This window comes from Erinaceus europaeus, chromosome 2 (assembly GCF_950295315.1).
Source record: "Erinaceus europaeus chromosome 2, mEriEur2.1, whole genome shotgun sequence".
Classification (NCBI taxonomy): domain Eukaryota; kingdom Metazoa; phylum Chordata; class Mammalia; order Eulipotyphla; family Erinaceidae; genus Erinaceus; species Erinaceus europaeus.
In genome coordinates this window covers 97795311-97808782 of record NC_080163.1, presented here as the reverse complement: position 1 = coordinate 97808782, position 13472 = coordinate 97795311, and the positions used below count along the sequence as shown (strand labels likewise).

The following is a 13472-nucleotide window of genomic DNA, read 5'->3' as shown; positions in this document are numbered from 1 at the left end:
ACTGTTTATGGGGGGGGAAGGGCTAGGGGTTGTGCTTAATAATTAAAAGGAAAGAATTTTTTCCCCTTTTTTTCTACTCTATTTCTTAACCCAAATTAAGTTATAGTCACTTCCTTGGTGTCACCGCTAGGAGCCCTTATTGACTGGCCTACTAAAGGCAGAAAATCCTACCGTTTCCAGAAGATGTGGTCAGAGCTCAAGCCACTAGCAGCTTCTCAGTCCTCCATCTTCCGGGAACCTCTCCAATTGCTTCCATTTTGAATTAAAAGCTTAGTTGTTAGGTTAGGTTTGTATGTGTTGAGAACTTAGGTTCAGAATCTATGTTGCTTTCACACAGCTTTGTAATAAAGGATGAAAGCTGTGAGTCTACATTAAAGAAACTGATAAAATATTGTTAATTCTCTATACAAATTGCTAAACTTGATTTAAAAAAAATACAGTGATGCACCTGGTTAAGGGCACACACTACAGTGTACAAGGACCCAGGTTCAAGCTCCTGGTTCCCGTATACATGGGGAAGGCTTCATGAGTGTTGAAGCAGGGCTGCAGATGTCTCTCTGTCTCTCTCCCTCTTTATATCACCCTTCCCTCTCAATTTCTGTCTGTCTCTATCCAATAATGAATTAATTTAAGAAATTATCTTAAAAAATGAAGTCACCCATTTAAAAAAAAATACAGGGGCAGAAATGAAATGTTAAAATATATCAAATTAGGTATTTTCCCATTACCATCTTAAATGTTGATGGTATAGTCTGAGACAGTAATTTTTCCCTTATTTTTCTGCACATTATGTATGAATAAAAAGTAAGTGGAGTTAAAAATCAATAGTAAACATTAAAAAGTGAAACTAGTTTAATATTTGTGACTAAGCAGTTTTGAGCATGCACAAGAAATGAGATGACATTGAGACAATTTTACAAATGTGTCAAGATAGAACTCCAGTGCTTGTCTTGTCTCTGGAGTAATGCACTTTTATTTAATGATCTATTGGGTTGTCAGTAAAGTCATGACACATTTTTGCATAAAAAATATATCATAACTTTGCCAACAATTCATTATAACATTTGTACATTGTAATGGCATTGTAATGACAGAGTACTTTAGCTTGTATATAATAGCCAGTACTCACTGTCTCTTTGTAGGGTTAAATACTGCTGTCTTAATTTATAGAATATGATAATGACTTATAGCACTTTCAGTCATAAGAATTGTTAATCATGTGATAGTAAAGGGCTGTTGTTTTGAAGCAGCATGTTAACAACAGCTGTTTAATATTATAATTTTAAAGATATATGTGTTACACTGTTACACTTTCTATGTTTAGTTTATCTATTATTAATATGTGTAGTGTACCAATATAAAGTTGACCTCAGTCCAGCAATCTTCTACCCTCCAATTTTATTTCACAGTAGAATGCATTAAGTTATTAAATAGATTTCATTTTACTTCTTAGCTAAGACTGCAAGCTGCAGGGGCCTGAAAATGATAGATATCAGAGGCCAGGTAGTAGCACAGCGGGTAAAGTGCACATGGCGCAAATCACAAGGATCTGAGTAAGGATCCAGGTTCTGGCCCCCAGCACCCCACCTGCAGGTGGTCGCTTCACAAGTGGTGAAGCAGGTCTGCATGTGTCTTATCTTTCTCTCCCATTCTCCATCTCCTCCTTCCCTCTCAATTTCTATCTGTCCTATCCAACAACAATGACAGCAATAATAATAACAGCAATCATAAACAAACAAGGGCAACAAAAAAAAAAAAAGGGAAAAACTAGCCTCCAGGAGCAGTAGATTTATAGTGCAAGCACTGAGCCCCAGCAATAACCCTGGAGCCAGAAAGAAAGAGAGAAGGAAGGAAGGAAGGAAGGAAGGAAGGAAGGAAAGAAAGGAGGGAGGGAGGGAAGGAGGGAGGGAGGGAGGAAGGGAGAAAAAAAGATCTCACATATTACTGTGCAGAGGACCAGGTTCAAGTTTCTAGTTCCCACTTTCAAGGGAGAAGCTTCACAAAAGGGGGAGTAGTACTGCAAGTGTTTTTCTCTCTCCCTCACTCTCCTGTTCCTCCCCCTATTTCTTTTTGTCTCTGTAAGAAAGAAAAAAAAGGGTCTGGGGACACAATATAATGGTTATGCAAAAGGCTTTTATGCATGAGACTCTGAGTTCCCAGGTTCAGTCCCCAGCACCACCATAAATAAACCAGAGCTGAGCAGTGTTTGATATCCATCCACCCGCCCACCCATCTACCCATCTCTTTCATCAAAATAAATAAATAAAATATTAACAAAAAGAAAAAATGGATTTTGGGAACATAGGTCTTATCATTCAATCACTGAAACCCAGGATAACCCTAGTGGCAAAATATGTATATATATTTGAAAAAAATCCATCTTTAAGCAAAATGCCTCAGATTCAAGTTCTGTCTCTATACAAATTGGCTGTGCGGCCTTAGCTCACTTGTTTGTTTGGTTTTGTTTTCTTTATGGATTCTACATTATAAGATTGTTTGTAGATATTAATCAAGTTATACTATTACATGTTTTAAATATTTTGCATCAAGGTAAATAATGGTATTGTTCAGTAATTTTTATTATCAATATGATACTTATATTTAACTTCAAACTGTGCAAGTATTAATATTTATAATCCACACTTAATAAATGATATCAAGATTGCTAAAGTAGTTTGTCATACTCTAGATAATAGAAATAAATACAGATTTAAATTTTTAAATTTAGACCTATAAAGCCCACTTTTACTTTATGTCACGTTGTTTTTTTATTGCATGCCCATGCTTAACCTAGGAAATTAACTATAGCAATATTTTCCTTTCTGATGATATCTTACTCTTACAGATTGTGTAAATCCACATGGGGTCACTGTTCCATATACAATAAGAACCCACCTCTGGGATTTTCTTTCAGAAAATTGTATATGCAGCTGGATGAAGGCAGTCTCACCTTTAATGCCAATCCAGATGAGGTCAGTGTAATACTTGAATATTTGTAACAACTTAACTTTATTAAAAATCTTGCTGTATCTTTTCAGTATTCTATATGTACAAGTAAAATAACAGGATATTGAATTTACTTTTTCAGTCACACCCAATATTTGAAATTACTGCTTTGTGACAGTCATTTTTCTTTACCTTACCATGTCATCTTCTTGTCTTTCTACCTGCTCACTTTAGTATGTCAGCTTCCATGACATATATGCATCTTCTACTGTACATGATAGAGATGCTATATCATTACTGCAAACTGAAAATGTGTTCATGAAATTTTATATGTGGCATTTTCTTAGTCACATTATTTGTATTTATAACCATGCAACTTTAAGCATGAGATAATCAGAAATAATCATAAGAGCATTGCATAAGGAGAGAGAATTTTAGCAAACAGTGTTGATTGCAACATGTCAGAATGTCTGTAATGCTCTCCGCAGTCTAATTCCACACTGGCCTGGAAACTACTTACAGATTTTCTTAGAAAATTTAATTATGCGAGTTGGGCAGTAGCGTAGCGGGTTAAGCGCACGTGGCGCAAAACACAAGGACCGGCGTAAGAATCCCAGTTCGAGCCCCCGGCTCCCCACCTGCTGGGGCGTCGCTTCACAGGCGGTGAAGCAGGTCTGTAGGTGTCTTTCTCTCCCCTTGTCTGTCTTCCCCTCCTTTCTCCATTTCTCTCTATCCTATCCAACATCGACGACATCAACAACAATAATAACTACAACAATAAACAACTAGGGCAACAAAAGGGAATAAATAAATAAACATAAGAAAATTAAATTATAAGGTGGGGGGTAGCATAATGGTTATGCAAAGAGATGCTCATGCCTGAGGCTCTAAAGTCCCAGGTTCAGCCCTTCACCCCACCATAAGCCAGAGCTTAGCAGTAAAAATTAATTAATTAATTAATTATGATGATAATAAAATTTAATAATGTTTTCAATTTGATTCTTTTTAAAATGTGGTTCTTTCTTTCTCTCTTTTCCATTTTATTTGATAGGACAAAGAGGAACTGAGGGTGGGTATGACAAAGAGAGGAAAAGAGAAAGATAAACACCTGCAGAGCTGCTTCATCCCTTGTGAAGGGTCCCCCCTTCACAAGGGGGGAGTAGGAGCTCTAACCCAGATGCTTGTGTGGATCCTTGCACTTAGTACTGTGTGTGCTTAACTGGGTGAGCTACTGCCCCGCCCCCAGAAACTTCAGATTTTCAGAAGTGTTTGAGTATCTATTAGACTTTTATACTGTAAATTTTCCAAAACTTAGAGATACTACTGCTGGGTAGGTTGTTTTATGTAGGAAAAGTTCATCTGGCAGTTGTTTTAATTTAATTAATTATGAAAAACCTTTCATTGTGCTGGTTAATGTCTCTCCCCTGAAAAAGCATTGACACTAAATGCTGGTATTCTAAGTACATCCGTATCATATTTTGATATGTCCATGATATCATATGACAAAGCACATCATATTTTATATTGATTTGTGCCATTTTCTCTGTAGTTAGTAGCAGAGCAAAAGAGGTGAAAGAAAAGAGATAATCATAACAGCACTCTGACATATAGATTCTGGAGATCAAACTTGGGATCTCATGCTAGAGGGTCCAATGCCAAGTTCACTGTGCCACCTCCTGGGCCTCAGAGAATTTTCAAAAAAAATTTTTATCATCTTTATTTATTGGATAGAGTCAGCCAGAAATCGAGAGGGTAGAGGGATATAGAGAGAAGGACAGAGAGACAGCTGCAGCGCTGCCTCACCGCTTGTGAAGCTTTCCCCCTGCAGGTGGGGACCGGGGGCTGCAACATGTGAGCTCAACCAGGTGCACCACCATCTGGCCTCAGAATTTCTTGATATTTATACATTATCAATGAAACCTTGTCCTCACAGTTATAATAAAGTATGTATTATAAAACTTGATATATAAATTTTTAAACAAGTCTATTTGTTCTGTCCTTTCACCACGATTGATAGAGTGTTCACTTTCAGTGAATACAATAGATACTTTTAATGAAAGTTAAATGACTTATAAAAGAAGTTAAGATTTCCATATTCTACATTTGAGCTGATATAAATAGGATATGATACTGATTTGAGGGAATGTAGCAATTGGAAAATATGTAATATGCTATCAGAAGCTTAGGTCTTGTAACCTTTTCCCTTATTGTAAATTTTGGGCACTTTTTGTCATAAAATGCACTTGATTTCATATCTTGGGGTCAAATTCAATTTTTCTTCATTTTGAATGTACAGCAAAAGCAAGCATGTCACCTTTTTAATTTTGCTTATGGCAGATCTGCTCTGTACTAGAGACTCTAGTTATGTGTTTGGAAAATGACATGGTTTCAGAGACTTCATTATACTTCAGCATTGATATAATGAACTTTATAACAAATACTTTTGTGCCCATCTCTTGAATTAATTGAATAATAATTACTAGAGTGGAGCTGCAGCAGAATAGTTGAATCCAGTTTTTTTTTTCTTTAGACAGAAAGATAGGAGTGAGAGAGACAGAAAGATACCGCACACCAAAGCATGAAAACACCCTTCCAGTGGTGGCAGAATTTGAATGTGGTGCACACACATGGCAAAGCAGCACACTATCACGTGTATTATTTCCCCAGCACCATCCAGTCTTTTATTCTAGATATTTAAGGATCAGGACTATAAGCCAGTATAAGCTCTAGTCTTATTAGGCCAAATTTATCAAGGCATACTGGCTACAGTCATGAATATACTGATGTTGAGTAAAACTGTCATCTTCAGTTCCTATCATTTGCAAATATTACACTCTGAAGGAAAAGTAGCTTGGTAAGTACTGAGTTACAGATTTATAAAATCATAAAAGATGATATATCATTATTGATGATGGTAAGTAAGTGCTCCTTGACAAAGAAGGTTCCATTTTTTAACTAAATTATAATGCAACCTTTTAGTGAAAAGATAAAAACTACAGAGAAGCCTTCATATATTATAATATGATGTGGATAATTTCAAACAGCTAAAGTGGAGAAGCTAGATGTCAGATTATATTTCTATCTTTGCAGTTGCATCTCTCAGACTATGAGTTCTTGCTGGTACCTCCTCTAGTGTTTGGAGGGGGCAGGCAGTGAAAAGAGTTAAGATTTAAATTATTTTTTCAGTTTAAATAAAGTGTTTGTTAAGAAATTGATTTTATTAATTAAAGTATGAGTGATTTCACTCATCCATCTACCTCCCATTCTTATTGAGAGTTGGCTGTATTTCCTTTTTCTTCCATCCTTGGCCTGATTTGAAAGATATTCTGGAGTGTTTCAGGAGTATTGAACTCAACAGTATGCCAAGAGGCATAGTGCTGGACCATTTGAAGTCACTAGTGGTTCCAGAATTTTTTTCTTTTTTAAAAATGTGTGTAATGAGGCTAGGGGGTGTCACATCTTGTTAAGCACACACATTACAGTGCACAAGTACCCAGGTTCAGGCCCCTGGTCCCCAGCTGCAGGGGGAAAGCTTCACAAGTGGTGAAGGAGGGCTTCAGGTGTCTCTCTGTCTCTTTCCCTCTCTGTTTTCTCCTCCTGTCTCAATTTCTGTCTCTATACAGTAATAAAGAAGTAAATATAGTTTTTCAAGTGTTTGTAACTGAAAAGGCTTAATCTCATAGAAAAACTGAATTCTGTCTTTTCAAGAATTAACTTAGGGTATAAGCAGGCAAAAAAGGGCATTGAAATACATGCATAGGTACAAAGAAATGAGGAAAAAAACCTCTTAATGGATGCATTCTATATCTTTTTATTGACTGATATAATCAATTATAAATAATAGCAATATGGTTCAATTTTTTCAAGTCAACCATTCAAATTGAAATAATAAAATTCAAAAAGTTATCTTAAAATTATTTTTTTCCTTAAGATTGTTTTTATAGAAAACTTACCTGTATGAGTCATACTTTACCCAGGTCTGAGAATGACTCTTGCAAGTTTTTTTTTAACAATCTTAGAAATCAGGAAGCCATTTTGGAGGGGTTGTTTTTCCCCACTCAATGGAGCACTGTCATCAGATGTGTCACTTTTTATTTCATTTAAGCCTGAGAAGCAAATTCATTTTGACAATACGTTTAAATATAAGTGATGTTTATTATAAGTGCCTTAAATAAGGTTATATAATTGTTCAGTATTGTAAAAAGTCTACTTTTCCATAATTTCTAGTTCTGTACAACATTTTGTTAGCAAAGCATCATTAAAATATTATAAAAATAAGAATACTTACAGCCACAGGGAACAAGATTCTCCAAAGGACATCGTGCATATCATGGATGTGGGTAACCAAACTCTACAGCAACTGCTGGCAGTGGCTCATGGGGTGGGGGAGAACATCTGCACACTTTGTGGTACGATTATCTAGCACGCTGTTGTGATATGCATGGAATTGTGGTCCTGGCTACATGTAAAGTCTTGATCTTATGCATGAGCTTGTATAATTTGTGGCAGGTATCCACATTCTGGTAAAAGGAATGTGCTAAGACCCATGTGTTTATATTAGGCTGTTTTTGCCCATGCATGTACAAGTAATGTGTGTCAATTTTATTCCATTAAAATAATTATAATTACTTCACTTATCAACCAATAAGCTGTATTCCTTGTGCTCTAGTTAGTATTAAAATTTTCCTTGACAGTTGTATTTTAAATTCAGAGGAAAAAGTTCATAGTGAACATATTTTTTACATTATAGCTTTATTTTTGCTTGAATAGGTATGATTTGTTATTAAAGTATTGCTGCCATCATTGGGGGCTGGTAAAATAGATATATATTTTTTTCTTTTTAATATATTTTACAGTTTCACACAGGAAGACCCACATGCATATAATTTTACATACTTTACTAGATTGATCTGGAATAGAATCTCATGACAAATATTTTAAATATTACCTTTGCCCATGTTTTAGATAAAAATGTATGCTGTATTTTTAAGGTAGCATATTCCTTTTCTTGTTAGATCAGCTAAAATATTGACAAGAAATTTGCATCAGAAGTTTATACTAATTTCTTATGAATCTTTCAGGTATTTAATCTTAATGGCTTTTTGCACCTCTCTACAGCAGCAAAATGTTTATTACCTTTATAGCAATATAATGATGACCACTATGATATTGTTGTTCCTACTAATAGAAAATTCTAGTTGGAATCACCAGAATGTAGAAATTAACATGTATCAGGGGTTTTTTTTATTTTTATCTTTATTTATTATTGCTTAGAAACAGAGAGAAATTGAGAAGGGGAGAGGGAGACAGAAAGGAAGAGAGACACCTGCAGCTCTGCTTCGCCACTTGTGAAGCTTTCCCTCTGTAGGTGGGGACCAGGGCCTTGAACCCGGGTCCTGACACTGTAGTGTGTGCGCTTAACCAGGTGTGCCACCACCTAGCCCCCATTTCTCAGGTTTATCCCTTTGAATAATTATCCCAAGGGAGAATACAGTAGTCAAAGGGGTTCCTGAATCTCATACTTGGCTATGATGTGATTAACTGACTTATATACAGAAAAACTGTGCAGAGTCTTTAATGCTTTGATGCACATCATGAATATCTAAGAGGAAGGTGTTGTGTGAATTTATTATCTAGATTTATCTGATATGGTGTGTGTTTTTGGAGGACATCAGAGTTTAAGGGTAAAACAGCATTTCTGGGGACATATCCTAAGATATGTTAATATAAAAGTATTTCCAATTTTATTGTATGTGGTTAAATTTCTCCTAAATGGATGGATATCTAGATTAAATTACTGAAATACTTTGCTGTTCACATATAGTTATGTGTATTTATTTTACCTGTAATCTTCTTTCTTATTGAAAATCTCTCATTATGTAGTTATTTTTCTTCTTTCCTTTAGTCTAATCATATTTATTGTAAAAAAAATAAATATATAAAACTCAGAGTTGATCTTCATTTTAGTATTTGGTGATTTGGATTAGGTAAGAGGCACAGAGAGTGAGTGAATAGACCAAAGCATTGCTCAGTTTTGGCTTATAGTAGTAATAGAGGTGGAACCGTGGACCTAACTCTACACCTCAGGTTTGAAAGTCTGACACCCAGCCATCACACTGTCTCCCCAACCTCAGAAATGAGCCTTGACAAACTGAGAGATTATCTGTGTACTACAATTTGTTGTTTAATATGTTAAGGAAAATGTTAAGAAATTTGATAGTTATATTGAATTCAAATAGCCTGTACACATTGGTATAATTTTCCATGGCAAATATTTCAGAACACATTACTCATCGTTATGTTCTTGGTGTCTTGTTCGCTGTACTCTCTCTGTTAAATCTTAATATCTTCTACTACATAGGTAACTCCCACTGAAGACCAATAGGCCACTAAGACTTTTTTCTTTTTTTAGTTTGGTGAATATCCTACCGTAAGAACTTTATCTTTGGTACCATAAATGTAGCAATATGACTTTACCAAAAAGAAAGAAAGATGTCTTTATCTTTCTACTGAAAGTGGATCACTGGTCCAGGCACTTGTTAGAGTAGACAGGTTATAATGCTCAGAGACCTAAGTTCAAGCCCTTGATCCTCACTGCAAAGGGAAAGCTTTATGAGTGATGAATCACTGCTACAAGTTTCTCTCTCTCTCTCTCTTTCTCTGTCTCTCTCTGTGTCTATCTCTCCCTTCCTACTTGATTTTTTTGTTTCAATATACTTTTTAATGTTTTTAAGTGTGTCAATATCTCAGGTATAGATAGTAGTACCTGGATCAGGGTAAGAGTAGGTTGTATATACTTTAAACAATCTATTATAGTGGAAAAAAGATAATTTTGGAAGCTCATAATTTCTTATAAACTGAAACCTATCTAAAATAATCATGTCATCAGTGTCTTTCATTGAATTTGTACACTTATTTCTACAATTCCACATTTGTGACCTGTTACCTGGAGTATAGTTTTGTTTGTTTGTATTCTGCACTTATCAACTACCATGTTTTAGCTTGAAGGAAGACAGAATCTAACTAGTGGTGGTTGAAATCACATACACATATTTAATTTACCCAGATTTATTTCAGTGATACAGTGATCCCACCAGTGACTCTAGGCCTACTGTTTTTGCCCTTTCACTTGATAACAAGATGAGTATCATTGCTTAAAATACCACATACCATGACAGTATCATGAACTCAAAGAAGGGTGAAAGCTCCTGAAATTGTCTGTATGCTTATTAGAGAAAGAAAAAAAAAATCATTCCCAGGAGCCTTTAGGATACTTCTGTTCACTTTTAGTTAAACAGAACTGAATCACATGAACATCCTTGGACCAAAAAGGAACAGAATAGAAAGAATAGCATGATTGATTTTGATTTACTGTGACTGCCTCTGAAGTGCTGGAAGCTCTGAAAAGAACAAAATGGGCAGACAGCCAAGATCTGCACCACCGTTTTACTGGTGAGCCATTTGCAACATTTGTGATACTGCTTCACTTATTTTTAGGACCTGTTCAGAACTCTTAGCATCCAAAGAATGAATATTGACACGAGAAACAGGATTGGTATAGGGTGCTGAAACCATCATCAATATTTATTTTTCCTGTCACTGAGCAGATTTTAAAAAATAAAAAGTTATGTAGACATTTGTATTGTACATAAAGTTATTAAGCTTAATTTCTACAAGTAATAGTACCATAAGGTGGGAAATAGGGGGACAAAAGGATATAACTCAAGTTTAGTAGCTATCTTATCTTTCTGACACTGTTTTATTTAGTGGTGAAAGTAATTTGGGGAAGGGAGATAGTAACTCTACATGGACAAGTTTTTTTTTCTTTTTCGTTTTCATTTCTATCTCTGAAACTCCTCAATGAGTTGGAAAGATTGGATCTGCTCTCAACCCAAAGAGTTGAATTTGATTTATTCCAAGCTAATCTTGTTACTCCCATTCACCTGGGTCACTGACATTCATGTAATACAATTCCTCTAAAAACTTGGAGGAAAAAGTTTTTTTAGATTTTAAGAAAGACAAAGGGATATGGCAGTGACTGTGTGTGTGTGTGTATGTGTCTGTAAGTAGATATGTTTATATCTATAAATTTAATCTAAAATTGCATATGTTGATTTTATGGCAAAGAAGCTAATTTATCTTCCATTTATAGATCTGCTTTATTTACATTCTGCTTTGCTGATACTGTATCCTAACCAACCTCCCTCCATTGTCACCAAGAATGATTCCAACAGGTTTAGAATTAATCCACAGAAGACATTTATAGATGTATAATAACATATTACAAGCTTCAAAGAGAAGCAAATTTGTACTTTCTTCTAATCCTAATCTAAATATTAAGAAAGATAATCAACCTTACAGTACTCCATAATCTGTTCTCAAACTGCTTGATGCATTTTCTTTTGTTTTCCTCAGTATACTAAGGTGATACAGTCAAGTATCTTATTTACTGTGAATTGTCAAGCATAAATATATACTGAAATTAGTTTATAATTTGACAATCTAGGTGCTATAAACTAAGAAAAGAATAGTTTGGCTTATTTTAATTAGAATTTTTAAAAATCACAATACCAGTACCATCAGTACTAAATTTAATAGTGTGAAATACCAAATCAAAGTATTTTCTCTTTTCACATAGAGGAATAAGTAGAGGCAGAGAGAGAGAGAGAGAGAGAGAGAGAGAGAGAGAGAGAGAAAGAGAATAACAGCACTGAAATTTCCTTCAGTGTGGTGGGAACCAGGTCAAGTGTTTTTGAATTTTATTACTGATCTTTATAAGTATACATTTTACAGTTTTATATTACTCTCTTAAATGCATTTAAAGAATAAACCTGTTTGCCTTTTATTTACTTCAAGCACCTATAAGATCACATTGACACCTCAAATCTCCTTCCTTATCTGATGTAATTAAAGGTTCAGAAAAACTTGATATAACTTTCTATATTTAAGTTCTTAGATTTAATAGCCTATGTAATTGTTCTTCCACATGTTTCTTGAATTTAGCAATTGTTGCAACCCTTGTCATAGTAGATGCCATTCTTTTTTTGTTGTTGTTGTTCATTTTTTTTTATTGGGGAATTAATGTTTTGCATTCAACAGTAAGTACAATAGTTTGTACATGCATAACATTCCCCAGTTTCCCATATAACAATACAACCCCCACTAGGTCCTCTGAATCCTTCTTGGACCTGTATTCTCCCCACCCAGCCACCCCAGAGTCTTATACTATGGTGCGATATGCCAATTCCATTTCAGGTTCTACTTGTGTTTTCTTTTCTGATCTTGTTTTTCAACTGCGGCCTGAGAGTGAGATCATCCCATATTCTTCCTTCTATTTCTGACTTATTTCATTTAACATGAATTTTTCAAGGTCCATCTGTTGTTGTTGTGGTGAGGTGTCGGGCTGCACCGCGGAGAAGAGAGAGGAAGTCCAGAGCAAGTGGGGTACACAAATCTTTATTATAGGATTGGGGTGGGGTGGTGGCTCAGGCCACGTGGAGTCAGCCAACAGTGGCCGTCCCCACTACCTGACCATGCAGAGAGAGAGAGAGCGCACGACCCAAAGGAGCCCAGTGAGAGAGAGGGGGAGCCGAGAGCCCAGAGAGAGCGAGGAGGGGGTGAGGGGGCTTTTATTGGGCAACAACCAGGGGTAACTTGTGGGACCAGGATTGGTTGAAGGGAACACTGCTAGGATTTCACGGGGCATGGTAAAACCTGGGGGTGGAGACTGCATCAGAATAATTCCTCAGCATCATCAACTCCTTTCCCTTTATATCTAAATGGACACAGTAAAGAAAAATGGAATGGAGCAGGCTTAAATGTTATTAAAGAGTGTCGTGTTCAGGTGGGTAGATGTAGGACTTTCTGTGGAGGAGGGAAGGCTTAAATGGCTGCCAACCTTGTGAGATTTATGCGTCCTCCTGTGCTCAACCCCTCTTTAGAGAGAGACTTACCTGGAGGGACTCATCTCATAGGTTTAAGCGCAGCCTGCTCAACCATCTCTTCACAATATCTCTACATCTTCTCTATCTTTCTATCTAGTAATAGCATAAGATGGCTCAAAGTCTGTAAAAGACTATCATGGAGCAGAAACCTTTTGGGCATAAACCTAAATGATATAACAAAACAGGAAGGGACAAGTAGGGGAGTAGTAAAAGCCAGTGTGAAGTGAAGAGAAGGATTGGTGTGTAAAGGAAAGTTCCCTGCTTGGGGGGGGAGGGGAAGGGGCAAGGGTACATAATGAGGGGGAGGCGGGAGGGCATGACCCACCAAACAGAGGGGCTATTTGGCATTGTATAGTCCTCAAGGCAACAGTCTGTAAAGTCTATGAACTACTCAGGATCAGTCTATGAAAAACCAGCTGCATGAAAGGAAATAAGCTGCTTTAAAATTATGTAAAATGTCTATAGGGTATGCCAGAAAGTCCAATACAAGTCTCAGTCCAAAGTAGATTGCTAGGGGAAGAATTGGCAGGGGATGAGACGCTGCATGAGGGAGGTCAGCCGCTGAAATTCTGCTTTTCTGTA

General features: G+C 36.2%; 1 protein-coding gene across 4 annotated transcripts in view; it reads left to right on the top strand.

Annotated features, from left to right (window-relative positions):
• The window catches only part of FBXO8 (F-box protein 8), a 56312-nt gene that overhangs the window by 26321 nt on the left and 16519 nt on the right, over positions 1-13472 (top strand). For all 4 annotated transcript variants that reach the window (XM_060184485.1, XM_007523004.2, XM_060184490.1 and 1 more), the window contains exon 3: positions 2846-2972. In XM_060184485.1, coding sequence (XP_060040468.1) covers positions 2846-2972 — 127 coding nt within the window. The remainder of the gene's footprint in view (positions 1-2845; positions 2973-13472) is intronic.